The sequence below is a fragment of the Pleuronectes platessa genome, chromosome 5, assembly GCF_947347685.1.
Source record: "Pleuronectes platessa chromosome 5, fPlePla1.1, whole genome shotgun sequence".
NCBI lineage: Eukaryota > Metazoa > Chordata > Actinopteri > Pleuronectiformes > Pleuronectidae > Pleuronectes > Pleuronectes platessa.
Window position 1 is genome coordinate 21,886,732 of NC_070630.1, and position 18,970 is coordinate 21,905,701.

At 39.0% G+C, this 18,970-nt stretch overlaps 1 protein-coding gene across 1 annotated transcript; it reads right to left on the reverse strand.

The window, feature by feature from the left end:
- Positions 1-1,072: 1,072 nt before the first annotated feature.
- Positions 1,073-18,374, reverse strand: LOC128440873 (alpha-2-macroglobulin). Its single transcript, XM_053423716.1, has 36 exons — positions 18,227-18,374; positions 17,884-18,064; positions 17,626-17,782; positions 17,061-17,113; positions 16,342-16,362; positions 15,401-15,566; positions 15,231-15,315; positions 14,978-15,122; positions 13,783-13,900; positions 13,545-13,654; positions 13,288-13,455; positions 12,819-13,046; positions 12,161-12,224; positions 11,875-12,020; positions 10,391-10,540; positions 9,738-9,878; positions 9,561-9,651; positions 8,636-8,759; positions 8,048-8,273; positions 7,793-7,919; positions 7,484-7,605; positions 7,304-7,355; positions 6,902-6,985; positions 6,240-6,416; positions 6,077-6,152; positions 5,618-5,774; positions 5,315-5,389; positions 4,191-4,353; positions 3,906-4,093; positions 3,189-3,401; positions 2,517-2,629; positions 2,237-2,327; positions 2,089-2,157; positions 1,895-2,000; positions 1,732-1,773; positions 1,073-1,192 (listed from the first exon to the last, which is right to left on the reverse strand). Exons 1-36 carry the CDS (start codon positions 18,310-18,312, stop codon positions 1,188-1,190), a joined length of 4,320 nt encoding a protein of 1,439 aa, XP_053279691.1. The 5' UTR covers positions 18,313-18,374; the 3' UTR covers positions 1,073-1,187.
- Between the last annotated feature and the right edge of the window lie 596 nt (positions 18,375-18,970).

Below are 18,970 nucleotides of genomic sequence, written 5' to 3' on the forward strand. Positions count from 1 at the left end.
CATGCAGCGCTGAGCGCCAAACGGCTGCAGTCTACTTCTTCTCTGACCAGCAGCATCAGACAAACAGGTAATGACGGTGTTTACTGACGTTTGTCACGTTTAATGAAGAGAGAGAGGGAGAGAGATACAGGCAGGCAGGCAGACAGACAGACAGACAGACAGACAGACAGACAGACAGACAGACAGACAGACAGACAGACAGACAGGCAGGCAGGCAGGCAGAGAGACAGACAGAGAGACAGGCAGACAGACAGACAGGCAGACTAACAGGCAGACATGCAGGCAAAATCGTAATTAATGTGTTGTCAGCTTTATAGAGAGTATGTAAGTCACTCTTGATTATTATGCACAACATTGATTTATCTCATTTACAAAATTTGCAGCATAATGCCAAGAAAAGAGAGACTCCAAAAGCAGAAGGTCAGGGAACTGCAGCAAGCAGCTCAGGGTAGCAGCTCTATTTTATCTTGGATCAGGCCATCAACTATTTAAACAAATGATGGAGAATCAGTAACCCTACCTGGTCCAGAGGAGCCCATCTCATGACTAACCCTAACCCAAACATATTTGGTTATTCAATATGGCCTTGTTTTGTCAGTTTTTTGCCTGTTATTCAAAAATAAATATATAAGTAGAAAATATCCTGCTGTTTTTTATTTATTTATTATTATTTTTAATTTCATAAATAATTTTGGCGATGGGTGCCCTTTTTTTGGTTTGAGCACCTGCCCCCCAAAATGCCTGTGCACGTGCCTCAGACATTTCAATTATAAAGAAAATACTTCATTTGCACGGGAGGCAAAGTCAGAGATCACTAAAGTCATTACATTTCCTCCTCTGTGGTTCACAGCCAGGACAACACAGCACTAAGATAGAACACATTCATTCATGAAAGTTTTGTGCTTTTCAATACTACAAGTAAAATTAAGTTATTTGCTGTTCATCCTCTTCCATTATGCAATAATAATGGTTAATGTGATGCATTAACTTAGAGTTTTCCTCTCTTGGCATGTTTAAGATCTTTTAAAATCAGTTTTCATAGACCATGGCTTTGCTTTTTATTACATTATTTTATTCTCCATTAGTTTCACCTAAAACAAATACAGTATATAGACAGAAATGTGTTAAGCATTTGTGTTAAACTGCTCGTTTGTGGGACAACCCAAGGACTGAAAACTCTCCTCTCTTCAACCTGGAAAAAGAAAAAAAGAAAAAATATTAGTATATTATACCATGTGAAGTCCAGAGTTGTTGTTGACATCATTACCTCTGCCAAGGAAGTTATGTTTACCTCTGCTTAGTTAAGAGCATTACACAAAAATAACTGAACAAATTACAATGAATCTTGGAAGAAAGACATGGTATCGGTGATGAAGAACCGATACAATTTTGGTGCGGCTCCAGGATCTATTTTTCACTTTCTTTAACATTGTGAGATATTGTGCTATTCAACCTTTTTCTCAGACAATAATTCATGGATCTTGATGAAACAAATACATTTTTTTAGGGGACTGATATTTGTGTGTGTGCAATTTGGTTATGATCCAAATAAAAACCCAGATGCAGTTAATTTAAATGTGGTTTCAAAAGGGATTGATGGTTCTTTGTGGAGTTACTCTATGTTCTCTACTCAGTGCCATAGATCCTCTTAAGAAAGATTCTGACCAATTAAAGACATTATTACTTTTTGTGGTTGGGTCAGAAAGTTCTCGTATATTCATGTAGTGTTACCTGCAGCACAAGTGTAGATGTATTCTGTCTCAGCCTGGTCACCTGAGAAAAAGAAGAACAGAAGGAGAGATGGATTTTTTAAAAATATAACCTTTCTTCATATATGCTTGATCTGGTCTCTGTAAAGGGACTTAGGGTTTGTCTGTGTGAGTGTTATATTTACTTGGCTGGTAGTAGTCATACATCTTGACCACGGCTGGCTTCAGGTTCTGCACTGGCAGCTCCTGGATGAGACGTAACTTGTAGTTGATGGGTATGTCCTTTGGTAGCTGTTGGTTAAAAAGAAAAGACAGATGACACAATTAGTAATAATCAGAAAATACTTATCTCTTGACCCTCACTGTGAATTCCTCTTACCTCCCGGATGTACACCATAACATGATCCTCCTTTTCTTCAACACGATCCACCAGCAGGGCGCCTTTGAGCTGTGGGGGGGGAGAATAATCAACTGGGTTTCTCATCAATAACGGATGTAAACTAGTCTAAGTTACACTAATAAGTCACCTCCTTCAAAGACTGTGGATCTGGGACAAAGCCAGAAAGCATTTTGATGTCCAGGATCACCATGTTTGTATTTTCCTCTTTTCCATGATATCTGCAATAAACCATAAAGATGTGAAGTCCCATACCTTCACCATTCTCCTCACAGTTAGGAAATGTTGGAGAATGTTGGCATACCAGTTCATCCACCATCAGGTACACACTGGTATGTACAGAGCATTGTTTGACAAAAATGTCAGTACACCTCCATCATTAGTGTCACTTGTGGGAGTAGATTACTTACAGGCACTTTAGCAACAGACTGAGTTTGTTTTTGGCGCAGTCAGCCTCTGGCTTGACCTCAACACTGAAGGATGTCACTTCAGTCGGAGTTGGGATGTTGTAGTTAAGACTAATCTGAGAAATAGGGAGACAAGGTAAAGTATAGGATTCAAAATACTGAAATAGAATATCAAGAATTTCCTTTCAATATATGGAACAGAAGAACAATGTTGTCTTCAAGGGAGTCACCTTTACACATCCAGATTTTAGGTTGTTGTATTAAGGGCTGCTGCACACTACAGGATAATCTGGAAAATGTTTGACCTGATTCACCGCTTCTGATAATTCCGGGGGCGTTCAATCTATGCTGATTATCTACACAAAAAACCCTGAAGTGTGATGGTTATGCAAAATGATCTTAGTTCTGTCATGTTTAATGGCTTTATGTAGCATCAAGTCATTTCCCAGATTATAAGAGTTTAGGACCACCTGGTCATTTCATTAAAACCAAAATCCAGTTATTTGAATAGTCAGACCTGCTCATTTATTTAAAATGAGAAGCAAAACTCTCTGCATACAGACACCACATTTAATTGGAGATGCAGCACTTTCAGACTATCTGCACTGCTACTGTAAGCCTGTTGAGGTGAGCATTTATCCAACAGAAGCAGTTATAGCTCCAGTGTTAACTGACCTGTATTGAAGCACACGCGCTGCCCTTCACCTTCACGCTGTACTTTCCTATCACGTCCTGTAGCGTCTTCTCCTGGTACAGCAGTTTGTTGTCCCTGTTCACATCAAATGACAGCTGACCAGTGGGGGACTGGACCATCACTGTGCTTGAACCGTCTGGACTGAATACCAGAGTGGAGTAAACAGCCAGAGCCTGAAGAGCCACCACTGTGTCCTACAAGACACATAAAATACTTTATGTTACTTCAAATCTTTACACAGACACATAAATCACTTGTGTTAACACATACACCAGGAAGAGGTGGAAGGTCACGATTAAAAAGTAACAGCTGACAATGGTATATGGTGAAAGTAAACATGATTTCCACACTTATCACCATAAGGAACAAAACTGAATTACATTTTTTTTTTTTTTTTTAACCTATTATTTGGAATTGGAATTTTTCAGATAAGATAGGGTACTATTCCTAATTCTACATACAATCTAAATCATAAGCTAATTTATGTAAATACAGCATTTAGAAACCTGTGGAATTGGCACACACACACACACACACACACATACACACACACACACACACACAGACACACACACACACACACACACACACACACACACACACACACACACACACACACACACGTGGACACATGGTTTTCACGGGAAAGCTCTGAGCACACAGCTATTCAATGAACCATTCCTCTGTTTGGCTTGTACCTGTGTGGATGAGAAGCCTCCATAATAGTTCTGCTGACCCGTCAGCCATCTGACAATGCGAGAGGTGTAGCCCAGGTCTTCAGCACTGGGCGAGGCACTGAGTTTGGCCAGCATCACATAGGAGCTGATCTCCACAGACAGAGAGGCCGATATTTCTGTTGCTGTCTGAGACCAATGGAGGAAACCCCCTAAAACACACCCATCCACAAACATACAGGCATAAGGTCAGCTTCAGTGACAGTAAGTGAAGGCAGAATGATTTCCTTGAGGAGGACGGCAACTCGCCTTGTTTGTGTCCAACTTTGTCAAGGTGCGTCAGGAGGTGAGCACGGGTCTCCATGTCTCCTGCCAGGGTAAAGACATACGCCAACAGAGCTGTGGTGTAGGTGTTGCTGAGGTCATTGGCGGACTCCTTAAGGCAGGACAGGCTCTTCTTCACCACAGCATCCTGTAAAGTATATTTTAGATTGAGAAACTATGTGCCAATACATTACAAAAATAAAACTCAGAATTGAGATATTGTCACTATAGATATTGTCTTCAGTCCATCTTCAGAACCACTCAATTAAATAATGAAGAAAGATACAGAAGTAGCTAAATAACTACCAGTGTTGTAAGGCACTACAAAGACAGGTCATTATTTTATGAGGCCTAAAACAAAAACCAAATGAACTGTAAGATAGGTTTTTCAATCTGAACTCTCCATGAGGAAAAGTAGCCGTTGTTATAGTTAGGTTAGGTTTATACATTGTGATAATGCATATTATATTTTTAATTGTGAATCAGGATTAATTAAAAATTTTAAATTGGATGCAAACAGGTTGGCAAGTTGGAAGATTTCTGTATATTACTCATTAGTACAAACAAGTATTAATAATAAGAAGTTAATTCAGTTTAAATGTATGAAACTTTCTTTGAAAACATAAGCAGTTGGTGAAACAATCAGAGCTTAATACTGTACTGAAACAGATGCCATAAAATGGGAAGTATAGTGAGACATTGATGTAGTTTAATCACGAAACAGTTTTGTGGTTGCTGTGTCGAGCAAAGCCACCAGATTTAAAATCTGAGGCCGTCATCAGCTTGTTACTCAAGTCAAACAGTAGAAGTAATCTTTCCACCAATGTGCAAATTAGCAACGCAATGTGTGATATCACTTTGTTATTTCATGTGCAATATAACTATTCATGCCCTATAATACTTTCATAGCAGGGTTGTCAGCCTAGAAAAGGATGAAGTGTTTGACCCTTTCACCCTTTTTGGCATATAGGGGTGCTTTCACCACATAACTCTTTAATTCCAAAAAAGAAACAGTGGAGTAGCGATTGGTGCACATATAGGTTTATCTTGTAATTGTGAAGTTTGGAGTGAAACAACGTGAGATAATTTTGGGGAGGGAGTTTACTCACATCTGTGGATGAATTAATTTCCAAGAAACCGGCAGTGATGTAAGCAGTAAGAGTTACTTCATCAGACACACCACCCTGTAGGAAGGGAACAATATTCACAAAACGCATCACTGTGTGTGCAAGGCACAGGGACTTACTTAACAAATATGATTTTGCGCTTGCAGCCACATTCACTTAAATTCCATTAAACAAACGAATTTCACCCACACATTGTAAATAAAGTACAGCAAGATATTATCAGTGATAATAAAAGGTCTATAGTGATATTGTTTTAATCACAGTCTATAGGAACAAAAAGCTCACCTTCATCCTGTTGTTAAAAAGTTTTCCTGACTGTTCGAAACAGCCATTTTTACGTTGTTTTTCCTCCAGCCAAGTTTTAGATGATTCAATATTCCTTGGGTCAATGTAGATGAATGATTTTGCTTTGGCAAAAGATCTCAACACGAAAGCAGTTAGCCTAAGGACATCAAAACACAGTTAGACACTGACAAAAGGAAAATAAGGAGACGCACTTGTTCTGTATCACACTTCATGATACCGAACATAACACAATATGGCATAGGTCATAAGTTTGACTATTTTTTTATACATGGCATGTTAGCCATTTCAGAGGTCTGACAACATCTTCAGTTGCCAACTTTTCAAAAATAAAAACAAGATGAACGGTTCCCGAGACATGTGATCCACATACAGAAACACAGAGAGCTGTGGAATAAGTAGGTAGATCAAATAATTATATGTACATCAGTTATTTCTCACCAAGTGTTCCCTGTTCCTGATCCAAATGTGCTGTAAGCTCCATCAATATGTTTGTAGTTCAGCTGTCTCTGGTAACCTGTGGAATAAAATAAATACAACTTTATTAGGGCATAATGATTCACACCAGTCCTAGATTATTCAGCTGAAGCTAACTGAGGCTCACCGCTTGACAGGAAGTTGGTAGACTTCTCCATGATGGCCGGTGTCAGCTGCTGTGTGTTTTTCAGGTACTGGAGGATGTAGATGTTGGGGGCCAGAAGCGCCATGTTCTGCTCACCACATCCATACGGCATCCTAAGCAGCCCATCCAGGTTTTTCAGGGCTCGACCCAGGATGTCACCTGCACAAATACAGTGATTCCCAACATGTTAATGACTTGACACACTGATATAAAACCATGTTAACAAGCTTCAAACACAGCTGATACAGAAGGCCATGCACTAAAGGAGTTTTGGTATTTTCCTTCAACTGTACTGAATTCTTACATATAGAAATTGTGTTCTTTATACAAGTATTATCCTGAAATCACAAGTGCTTCAGCAATTCAACACCAATCTGCACAATTGTGGGATCTGTTGGGTTTCTCTACAAATTTAAGGTCTTGACCTTTTTATGTCATAACCCTCAACATTGAACTGAACTGAATAACTTTTATTATATGTATTATTATCGTCATTATACGAACAAATGTAATCCTTCAAGAAGAACAATAACATCCAAACGTCCCTTTTTACCATCAATGTCCTCATTTCTGAGGCATCAAGAAAAAGGTGAACAGTTTATCAGTTTAGCAGTTAACAATGCAAAATTATTTTATCCGTTTACCCAGAACTGATAGTGAGGCACGAGCTGATCCATCGATCACATTCTCAGGGAGCTGTAACTCTACTTCCTCTGTCAAAGCCTCTCCTGTGTACGGACAGAGAACAACCACCTTAGAGACAAACTCAAGCCACGGTCAGGATCAAAACAAAGACTTCATTCAGATTTATGAACAGTTAGTGGTTCCTGAATCATAGCAGTTCTGATGAAGCAATAAGATCAATACAATGAAACAATGGTCTGTCTTGAAGCACAACAGTTCAAATATTACATTCGTATGGACAAAATGTATGAAATGCATTTAAGTAATGACTTTTGAAGATTTGGAGATGCTCTCACTAAACTTGTCCAAAAGGCCACTATAACCAATGTATGCTTCCTTTTTGCTACTGGTGGTCTACTCACCTTTTGGACAGAGCAGCAGGTTGTGGGTCTTTGTCATTTCAGTTCCCTCAGCCTGAGAGGGAAAGAGATAGGGAATAATGAGTATAATGAATAATGAGAGTTGCAGAGTTTCCAACTTGTCTTTTTTTTTAAAAGGCTTTCGAATAAAGACCATTGCTATTGTGTATTAAAGACAACAACCTTTACTATGAGTGCTCGAGTGACCACGTCGATACGGCCTCTTTCTGGAACGCTCACTATCTCATTGTCACAGGAAGTGTGAGATGCCACAGCCTCAGCACTCACCGACACATTCACAACCCCTTTGAAAAAAAGTTAATTAAACCCTGTTTGAAACTTGAATGACAGTTATCTCAGATCCAATAAATTTCAAAAGTATTTTGCCCCTGTGATGGTTTCCCTGATTCCACAGAGATTTAAAAGTTGTGGAAACAGGCACAGTTTTTCCACCACCTTGGCAAAAGTGTGGATGAAAGCTTGAAGACTCACCTAAAGCTGTAGGGGACATGTTCCACCTGAGGGTCAAGCGCTCATTGCCACACAAACAGGATGTGTACTTATTACCAGAGAGGGGGGTGAGGGTGTAATCTAAGGAGTGTGCTGGCGTCACAGAGACCTGTTCAAGAGACACAACAATATATTTTGAAACTGCTGATGTGAAGCGAAATGTGAACAAATCCTTAGGAATAAACCAAAATGCGGCCGTTACCAATCTTGATACAGGCTTTTTAAAACTTCCTTTACCATGATGCAGCTGGAAAGGTAGTTGAAGATGGTTGCCTTCAGTTCAAAGTGCTCCCCCCGGATGATGGAGTAGGGCATCGTGAGCTCGAGGAAGAAGGGCTGGAAGACAGTGATTTCTTTACGAGGAGCCAAGCCAAAACCCTGAGGGGACAAACAGAAAGCCTCCGTCTCCCAGGTGGTGATGGTATCAGGGACAAGGAGGGACACATCCTTCGTCCCGGATGCTCTGGATTAACAAATACACAGAGACACAGATACTGTGAGCTAGAAAAACTTGACAAAAAACTTGATAAATTTGACTCTAAAATCGTCATTGCAGATAAACCAGGTAGGATGTTTTCTAAATTCCCTCTGCACCATACAATGTGTATAAAAAAGTTCTGCACACAAAATACAAAAAGTTGACAGTATGTTGTAAAACTGATTGATGGGGACTCATTAATAAGAAGGAATAATTCTCTGGTATAATATAATATAATAAACAGTTTGCAGGGAAAAAGCAGAAAGTCAGAAAGAAAAACTCTATTACACATCCAACAACGTAACAATGTAAAGTCGTACTAATATCCGATTCATATACAAGCTCACCCAACTGCCACCAGGTCCCATATCCAAGTCTCGGGGAAGAAAGTACGGACTGTCTCTATAGCTGGAAGAAGAGAGCCTGGGGCACTGGCCATTCGGTTTAGAGGAGTTCCTTGATATAAAACACCTGAAAAGAAACAAAAAATGATTCAAATGGAGAGACAGTAGTAACCAGTGGTGGGATTGAAACGTAGTAAATTGACGTAGTTACTGTATTTAAGTAAATTTTTCATGATGTATATTTTACTGAAGTAGATTTTTTTTTTTTTATTGATATGTCAATGGAAAAGTTTACCTGCATTGTAAAAGGAAAGAAGTATGGAGCCCTGTCATTTACTATCTTAAAAAATGGATCCAGAGGATGATTAACAAATAAAATAAAGAGAGCAGACTGTTGGATGTCCGGAGCGGTGGGGAGCCCTGTTAAGTATTCAATTGCTAATTTGTACTATCATTAGTTAGCCACTTGTGATATTGTGTTTGTATTATGTGCTGCTGATTGTCATAATTTCCTTTTTCCTATTATAGATATGGGGTGGGGTGGCAATGTTTGTATTATGGATGTACGGATATTGTAGTGGCTGGGGGTTCAAGGGGCAATGGTGTGTCTATCTTATTGTTAATTATTTGTGGAAAATAAATAAATAAATGTAGGAAAAAGTAATGATGAATAGGCTTGTACTTTTACTTTCAATAATTTACAACTGTTTAAAAGTAAGTACTTATAGAAGAAAAAGTAGAAACAATAGAAATGCTAATGTGGTCCTCTTACTTTTACTTGAGTTTATTTTAGTTTATTCACTAATACTGTTACTTGAGTGAAATGTTTCAGTACTTCCTCAACCACTGGCAGTGACACTATGATTTGGTTTATTGCACCTAATCCAGTATGTGTTTCTTAAAAGTGCAGAACAGTTAGCATACTCACGATGGCCACCTTCGTGGTATTCTTTTCCTCTGAAGTTGAGGCATGGAGGCATACGGATAAACAAGTTTGTAGCCATCTTCAGTCCAACGTTCTAGATATTCGAACAACATACAACCATTAACTGCGTGTAAAAAAAAATTAAACCCTTTATTTGTCGGTATCTGTATGTGGATTTACCTGGAAAACTGTAAACGCATCAGTTCTCTCAGAAGGATGTGGAAAAATGGATCTTCTTGGTCTCACCCGCAAGCATTCTACTTTATCATTTACATCATATGGAACATAAGACGCTTTGGAGACAGGCAACAAGTCAAAAATCTGTAAAGAAAAAAAGTTTGAAAGTTTGAAACTGCTGCATGAAGATCTGATGAGTTTATTCTTGGATTTAGGGCAGCTTCATCTTAAAAGGTGGTTGTCAAGTACAAAACACTCATTATCTACTACACGATTGGTATGGAAACATGTTAATGTTTTCTGTTTTTTTATTATGTCTGAAAATAGGTCACTAAACCTATTAATACTAATAACCTGCACTGTTTACCCCTGAAACTCCAAAAGTGTTTTGTGGATACAAACACAATTATAGAATTGCCCCTTCTCGATGAACTATCCCTTTAAAGGTAACATAATTAGCATTGAACTGCATGAAACAGCTATGTTACACTGGTGGTAACAAGGAAACCTCCCTGGAAGAGGCACAAGAAAGATAATAAGGACATAAAGCCATAGCCTCTGGGTAATTGATATTATTAACGTCGGAAAAGTTTTTGGAGAGGAAAACTAGAATAAAACTCCAGGATGTCAGCATCTATTTGTAAAGGAGCAGTTACCTTGTCTGCAGTCAGGCCCTCCCCTGGTCTCATGATGAGGACGCTCTGGTCAACAGCGCTCACTCCACACAGGGAGTCTGGTTGGGCCTTCAGCTGCATGGTGGTCTCCTCTCCTGGGACTGCTGAGGATGGAAGAAACTCCAGCGACACCTGTCAAACACAGAAAACACATATCACAGCATCTGTACGTTTTTGGAATGAAACTAGAGCCGATAATATTGACGGTGGGACATTAATGTATATTCTACCCAAACTTTTAAAAATGTTAAAAAAAAGTCTAAAAAGATGAAGGAGCTGGTGTGTTTTCCGGAGTAGAGTGGCCACATGGCAGATTGACCTGTCGGAGTTTGCTGATGAAATCAAGTTGGCTGAAGTCATGTATTTCAAAGCTTGATCAATCTTCAGGAAAGATGTGGAGAGCTACAGACTTGACTGCTGACAGGGGTTATTGTGCACTTTTATACACACTACAGTTTGAGAGATGACAACACAATATGTCTGGTTTGTCACTGAACTCAGGTAAATGTAATTCATCTGATGTGAGTGTGGTTTCTCTACATCAGGGGTGTCCAAACTACGGCCCGTCATCCATTTTAAATTGGCCCACCTCCAAAAAAAATTAAAAAAAGATAAAAATAAAAAAATATATATTTTATATATTATTTTATTTTTTTTAAACTAGCAATTTAGCAGCACTTAAATGGCACTTACTTATAGCACTTTGTAGTTTTGCTCTATTTTTGAAGAAATTGTACTTTCTTGATTCTTGTTGTTCGGGGTTTGTACCCTCGGGTACCCTTGAATGCATTGATTGAAAATCGCTTTGGATTTAAGCATCAGCTAAATGAATTGTAATGTAATGGACTACGGCCCATTGTATTGTACTTCTCAGTTTAGACACTAGATGGCGCCCATCTCACCCCTGACCTGACAGCTGTCCCTCAGAATGCCGCCATGCCCCCGCCCTGAGCAACGCAATTGAGGGGCACTGTCAACGGTCCGCTCCAGGGCAGGGGGACGTGGCAGCCTGAGTTGCCCAGACCTTCGAATTTGTTTTCTGTATGTGGCCCTCGGGATAAAAACTTTGGACACCCCTGCTCTACATAAACACATCTTCTACAAGTGCAATCAAGATAATTTATTTATTGATTCATAAATGCTCATTGTGGCCTTTCAAATCTAATTCCCTGTTTGATTTGTATTATTGGCCATATTCTAATAAGAAGCCTTGTTTTGATCCGCACCCATTTGCTCTAATTCTTTGTCCTCTCCTCCCATAGGACAGGGCTGCTTACACACATACACACACAAACTGAGCAGTAACACAGTGAAAGATTCGAACTTGTTGACTTCTTTCTCAAACTGGCTTGCTACTCCATATCCTTGTGGAAAGCCTGGGTACATATCCACATTAGGTGGCAAACACTTTCTGCACCTACATCTGACAAGCGTAGCTGGTGCCTCAGGTTTTCTTCTATACTGACCTTGTGACTGAAGCACTTCTCTACGGAGAAGTCAGCACTGTTAGCGATCACAGTCTCACTGGGGAGGACGGCGTAGGCCAAGACCTGGACTTCTGGCGCCATTTCTGGATGCACATTCAACTCAAAGGAAATTCCACCCTCAGTCACTAAAAGGTGAAGTTAGAAACAACAAGTATCATCTACATGTCTCCATGTACTATAACAGGAGTAGATGTATAATTTCATTCCATGTAAATCTCAAATATACGATTTTCCAGACTCATAATTAAAGCCGGTCTGTGCTCACCTGGAAGGTCTTGAACTTCAATGTGTTTAAATCCTTGCATGATAATGGCCCCTCTGGATAAGACCTAGAGAGTTTAAGACAAGATGGCCGAATGAATGAGTCATGCAAAAAAACAAAAAAACATTTAGAGATAACATGAAGAGGCTTTTTATATTAATTTAATGAACCTTTATTTATTATCGAGATTTATTGAAGGAGGCCCTCATTTGAATTGATGTAAATTGAGGGGATTCAATAAAATACACATAAACAGATACAGTGAATAAATTAACAAAGTAAATATGATGCATAAAGAATACAGAACATAACATAATTCAAGTAAAACCAAATAAAGCCATTAAGAAGATACAGCTAAATGTCTGTCAAGCATGAATTAAAATTCCCCTGGGGGAACTGAAGGTTTAATTTTTAAGATACTTTTCAATGAGTTCCAGGCAGTAGGCGCAAAGAAACTAAAAGCAGTTCTACCAACCTCTGTTCAAATGCGAGGGGCCTGCAATGGAAGCGATTCATTTGAACACTTTTGATATCTGAACTGATCCTTTAGTTCTGATGTCAAAAACTGATATGAATGTCATTTTAAAATACATTTTCCATGTACATATTTCTGTGAAAAACATCTTCTGATAAGCTGAGAAATAGTTCACCGACAACTCACCAGGTAGATCACCATTAAAGAGGCCCCTTTCTCTCCAACGACAGTGTATTTGATGGAGATCTCTTCTTTTGTGTCACAAGACAGTGGATTTGTCTTCTTCACCACCTCCAGGGAGCTGACTGTTTGGGTGTCAGCAGAGGGAGGCTGGCTCATAGACACTGTGTGTTGGCCAGTCTCGTAGTATCGAGTTCTATAACCAGAGTAGCCCAGTATTGGTTTATTACTAACCTATATCGTAGAAAAGAAACGAGAGAAGTGGAGGAATACATTGGAAAGTGAGTTCAGTTATCATAGAAAAGCTAAATGTCAAGGTAAAGACACAGTTCTTGTTGCAATATGGCCACTATACAATGGTGCACCCATGATCCGCTGCTGTACTTTTAGAAAACACCTTAGCTTCTCACTCTTGTGCCATGTTGTCATTGTCATGAAGGTGTTTTATGTGGCTGACGAGTTATCTCCTACTTACGTGCAGGTTGATCTCTCCATTGAGTTCAGCTGTGGAGAATGAGAAAGTGGCCACACCATCGCTGTCAGAGGTGAGATTCTGCAGCAGACGTGAGGACCACCTGACACCTTCAAACAAGTAGACCTTCATGTCAGCTATGGGTGTATCATTGAAGTGAACCGCTTTAACCTGTTAGGGGTGGAGCGTTGTGTCAGTGAGGATACAGATCGCTTTCGTCGAATGACAGTGAGGACGTGAAGGGAACAATCTGCACTTACTTTTCCTTCCACATTTGATCCTTTGTCATAAATCTTGGGTGTGTCAATGAACATCAGCTTTCCAATAACATATGAAATCTGAAGTCTCTTCATTTGTTGGAGGGAAATACCTATGAAGAAATCCTCCATGTTACAAGGACGTATGCAACATGTTGTTCAAGTAAAATGTACTGTATAAATTTGCTTCAAAATATCTCTTGGATGTATGAATAAAATATAAAATATTACAAAGACTTGCCTGTCCCTTCCTCTTCCACTTCAACAATCAGATCCAGGTAATCTTGAAGCACCTTTTGGTCGAGTTTTGTGAAAGTTGTCATCTTGAAGGTAAAAGAGGCACAACCTTTCTTTCCCGTCTAAAATCACAAATGAAATAAGATTAGATGGATTTAATTCAAACTTAAACTCCTTTCATTCGTTCAGATTTCACCTAAGTAGTTTCTCAATATTTACAGTCTGAGGGTCATGCTCTTCTCAGACAACTACGTTCTGCAGAGTGACATTACAGTTTAACCTGGAAAATGTTCAGAGCATCAAAGTAACGAACCTGGTAACCATTAACAAATGCCATTGTAATTAACGTGAGTATTTAGGACTGAAACTGCCCCCAAAAAAAAGGTATAAATAAATAGTTAAAAAAACAACAACAATAATAAACATATACATAAATAAATACACAATACATACATTTTGAAATGTGAATGTATTAAATAAATACATATCATTTTTTTAAACATTTTCTATTTTCACGAGAATTATATTCATGTTCCTAACATCAACTATCATCAACCTACGGTAGGTATTAATTAGTGCAGTAGAACAAGGGATATCCTCCATCTTCTCCTATGTTCTAAAACAGCATACAGGTAAAGACGTATGATCTACTGAAGGGGCCACATAGCTTTCATACCACTGCCATACAAGCCTGTAGCCAGTCAGATTTACCTTTAGCCTCAGCGCACCCTCATGTTCCGCTTGTATCATTGATTACAATACCAAAACACTTGATGAAGCTAAGGTGCAAAACTGATGTTGTGTCCCTAACATCCACTGTTGGCAACTAACACTTGCTAACATGTAGATGGTAGTTGGTTCCCTAAATTGTGCCAGGTTTTAAAATAAAATATTAATTATTATTTTTCTAAATGCAGTTTACTTATTTATTTATTTGTTTATCTTGCAAGCATACAATCTGCATTTTCATTTCATTTTGTTCTGTATTTCTGTGTCTGTATGTTAATGAGATGGGCGGGGTTTACTCAGTCTTACGCTGGCATATAAAAGTAAATAAATAAATAGATATGGTAAATAAAGTAAATGAATACATTTATATTTGAATGAAGTACATGTCACCTTACCCACACTGATACACAGAAAAACACAGTTACACTTTGCTCCTTGTTTCTGCTGAGAGATGATTCTGTCCACTCTACCTCCTTTGTCTCCTCGTAGCATGGGGGTGTTATGTCAGGAAGTCCCTCTGGATTATCAGGAGTAACTATAGCAACATGAAAGCCACTAAGAGGTCGGCAGACCTTAACTTTGACACTGCCTGGCACAGGTTGTCCATATGTATACCTACGAAGCACATTGTGATTGTTGAAAAGACGACAAAAAAACAACTGGATCTTATTCAGAGTTACAGTATTTTGGGAGTACACATGTGAAGCAAAGGATTTGACTTACTTTGCACATATTTCAGCTTTTATTTCTTCCTGCTCAATACTGATGACATCATCTGCCACTATTTTTACATCAAATTTAGGCAAAACTGTGGATGAAATATGGTTATTACACATTTGCCACATTGCGGTAATATGTAAATAGGATTTTTTTCTTAAATAGCCATAACTTACCATATTTCTCCACCTTGAAACTGTGATATATTTTATCCTGGCCAACGGTCACGATAACCTGGTAGGTTCCTTCCTGGGCCTCAGAGTTCAAGGAGTAAGAAAGTTGCAGTATGCTGCTATCGGCTGTTTTATTCAGCCACTGTGCAACTCGGTTATCATTAGAATCCTATTTCATAAAATAAATGGGAAGGAACATGTGTTTATGACACAAAATGAAACTCATGTAAAGGGATGTCACACAGAAATACAGCGCTCAACATGCTGCTCAGCATTTCATATTCTCCTTCTGATCAAATTTAACCCAACTATAAGCCCACACTTCAACTACATACAGTATTATTTTTCAAACTACTGTCAAATAACAGACACTGTATATACTGTATATACAGAAAAAAATTTCAATAAAAAAAATATTTAATGTATTATGACAAGAAATTGTCTGTAGAGGTCCTTTTACTGGCATTGAATAGCTTTCCGCTGTCAGTGAACACTGGTTGACAACCACAACTTGAATTGAGATTTTTCATTCGTCCGAACATATTGACTTGATATAAAGGGCACAAATTTTAAACCTTTCCGGGATTTAATATGAGGTATTGATACCACTAAGATGATATATCAGTGATTTGAAGTCAAAAAAACACACAAATATGTAAAAAGGTTTAACTTTCATCAATGTTGTAACAGTTGCTCACATGTAAACCCTCTTGTTTCAGTGAAGCCAAATGTTATAGGTTGATAGCAAAATCTTTAAAAGTTTATTTACTCTTAAAGTTTTAGAATTTTGAAATGACAAAAAAGTGTGTTGGCTTGTTTACTCAGTTCATGGGGTACTTGATGATTTTGGGAGGTTTACATTTAACCAATATATTCAACTCCTCTACCTCCAGTATACAGTGTGTTAAAGTGTGAGTGTATTATATTGTGGATGTTAGACTTACCTCAACTTCAATTATATTGTACTGCAAGAGAAGAAAGAAAAAAACAAAGAGAACTATGTTGAAAGACAGGTTGCTTTACATTGATCTCTTCAGGCAGTTTCCTAATCAGGGTGGGTAGGAAATCAACAACACAATAGTATTGAGCAGCTAAAGCTCTGATGTGTCGCTATCAATTATCTAATGCAGAGACCGGTTTTATTTTCTTCATTAACATGTTGCGCTATGAGAAACTAGTGTTAGAGGCCTGAGGGTCTATAGACTCTGCAAACAGACTCCTGCTTGTCCTATTGACCCTTCATCAGGAGCTGACTTATTAAAGACATACAGCAACTGTGGTTAAAGGGCAAATGTATGTCTGTCACTTCATTACTTAACTGATGTTCAGTTTAACCCAGGGGTGTCCAAACTACGGCCCGCGGCCATCTGCGGCCCGCCATCCATTTTAAATTGGCCCGCCTCAACAAAAAAAAATTGTAAAAAAAATTCCCTCCCCCCCCCCCCCGAAACTGTCAACAGTCCGCTCCAGGGCAGGGAGCGTGGCGCCGTGAGTGGCCCGGACCTTCATATTTTTTTCAATATGTGGCCCTCGGGATAATAAGTTTGGACACCCCTGGTTTAACCCATTCAGCCAAATCAAACCTGCACCGTTGTCAAACAGAATCACTAATTCTGTGGTTTGTGAGTGGAATCTACAAGACAAAGGGAGTTCAAATACTCACCAGCCTATTGGCGGGTCTCATCCTGCTGTCCAGTGTGACGACTCTGAAATGCACTGAGAAATTCAAAGATGTTACATGAGACTTTTGCTAAATATCATATCCGGCCACTTCAACTGCGGTCTGCACAGAGCTGATAACGTAACTACCAAACCTGAGATTACAAAAAGAGGCTGGTACTATTTGGCTTTAAAACATTCTCTCTGTTGTCTCTCTATTTCTGATTCCCTCAGGAAGCCTCCAACACATCAGACCCAACTTAAATTGAAATGAAATCCCAAAGTATAATTAAAGCAAAACGTGATAAAAAAAGATTAAATGTATTTTCTTTATTGATCTGTCAGATATTTAGCCTTTCACCATCTGCCACGATTATTCTATTCATACATAAAACGAGTCAGCTCGTAGATCAGGTGAGAGCAAGGTGTTTCCCATCAGGCCCTGAGGCCTCGACGAGTATCTGTCGTCCCTGAGCCCAAACATTCCGTGGATTTTAAAGGAGAAAGCTGTCAATAACTGATAAACATCATATTCGGCACAACAACATAGATCATTAGATCAAAATTACTTGTTTGTCCAGGGAGGTAGATGGGTTTATCTGTTTGGACAAACGTCATCGGTTGGTAGACAGTGGCCTTGACTTTCCTCACTTCTTTTGAGTAAAATGTTTTGCCTTTCAACTCCACCTCAAAGTTGTACACCTCTTGATTCTGCACCAGGGGAACCTGTGAGAGAAACATATTTTGTAGGCACCAGGAGAACTATGTGTGTTAATACTGGATAAATTAACATGTCTTTTGAATCAAAGCCTTTTTCATGAGCTGACCTTAAAATCCACGCAGTCATGAAACTCCTGACTGGAAGATTTACTCAGAAGGGTTGTGTTAATTTCAGCAGAAATTAGAGTGATGGTCATGTCCAGAGTCTCGTTGGGCTTCAGGAGACTCGCACAAAATTTGGTTTCAGCTCCAGCCTCAAGAACTGCAGGGATGGCTACCATGTAATGCCTATAGACACAGAAACATAAAGACATGCCATTGGGTAGCCTGTCACACTGGATCTCAAACGCAGGAAACACCAACACAAACTTCTGGAGCAAATCAACAAGATCAAAACCCTAGTTTGAAAAGAAAGTACACACACATAAAAAAAATTACAGGCAAACTTACGGTCCTGCCATGACTTGAGCGACACACATGCAGCTCAAGAGGACACAGAGTGTCCATGTCCACATCTGAATCCCAGGACGACCCATGACTGACTGAGATGATCCTCACAGTCAGCGTCTGTTAAATAGCCGCTGATACAGAACCCCCGCCACCCCACCCTCCAATCACAAACACTCCAAAGACATTTTCATTTATTCAGTATTAACATACATAGTTCTTATGGAGGACCATACATGACTTAAGTAAAAATAAATAAATGTATAAATAAATACAGAAATAAATAAATAAATAAAAAAGGAAATTAATTAATTAATACAGAAATAAATAAAAAAATACCTTAATAACAACAGAAATGTCAAATTAAATGTCTTAAATATATTTGCATATTTATTTATTCCCTGATACATTTCCTTTTCATTTGCAGTGTCCTTATGCTAATGAGAAAGGCGGGCCTAACCGCAGTCTCATGCAGGATTGGTCACAAGAGTGTAATGATCCAGCCCTACGTCTGCCTCTCAATGCTGACTGGTGTCCAGTAGCTGTTTGCAGCGTTGAGCCAGTTCACACTTAAAATGAACTAGTTCAAGTTCACAGGTTAGTTAAGGGTATTTTTTATTGGGATGATTTAGGTGTCAGTAGTCCTGACTGTGAGCGTCACGTGTTCTACTGAGCACAAGGAGCGAGCCGAGAGGAGCGAGCCGAGAGGAGAAGGAGGAAACAGAAACTCCAGCTCAGTACAAACCA

What these genes read in the sequence shown, in the direction of transcription:
- LOC128440873 (XM_053423716.1), bottom strand. Translation starts at nt 18,312, where the DNA reads ATGGGTCGTCCTGGGATTCAGATGTGGACATGGACACTCTGTGTCCTC. An exon ending in ACCTTTCCAGCTGCATCATG is followed by an intron (nt 7,920 to 8,047) that starts GTAAAGGAAGTT and finishes TCTCTTGAACAG; the next exon opens with GTCTCTGTGACGCCAGCACA. An exon ending in TGCCTCACTATCAGTTCTGG is followed by an intron (nt 6,417 to 6,901) that starts GTAAACGGATAA and finishes GTATTTGTGCAG; the next exon opens with GTGACATCCTGGGTCGAGCC.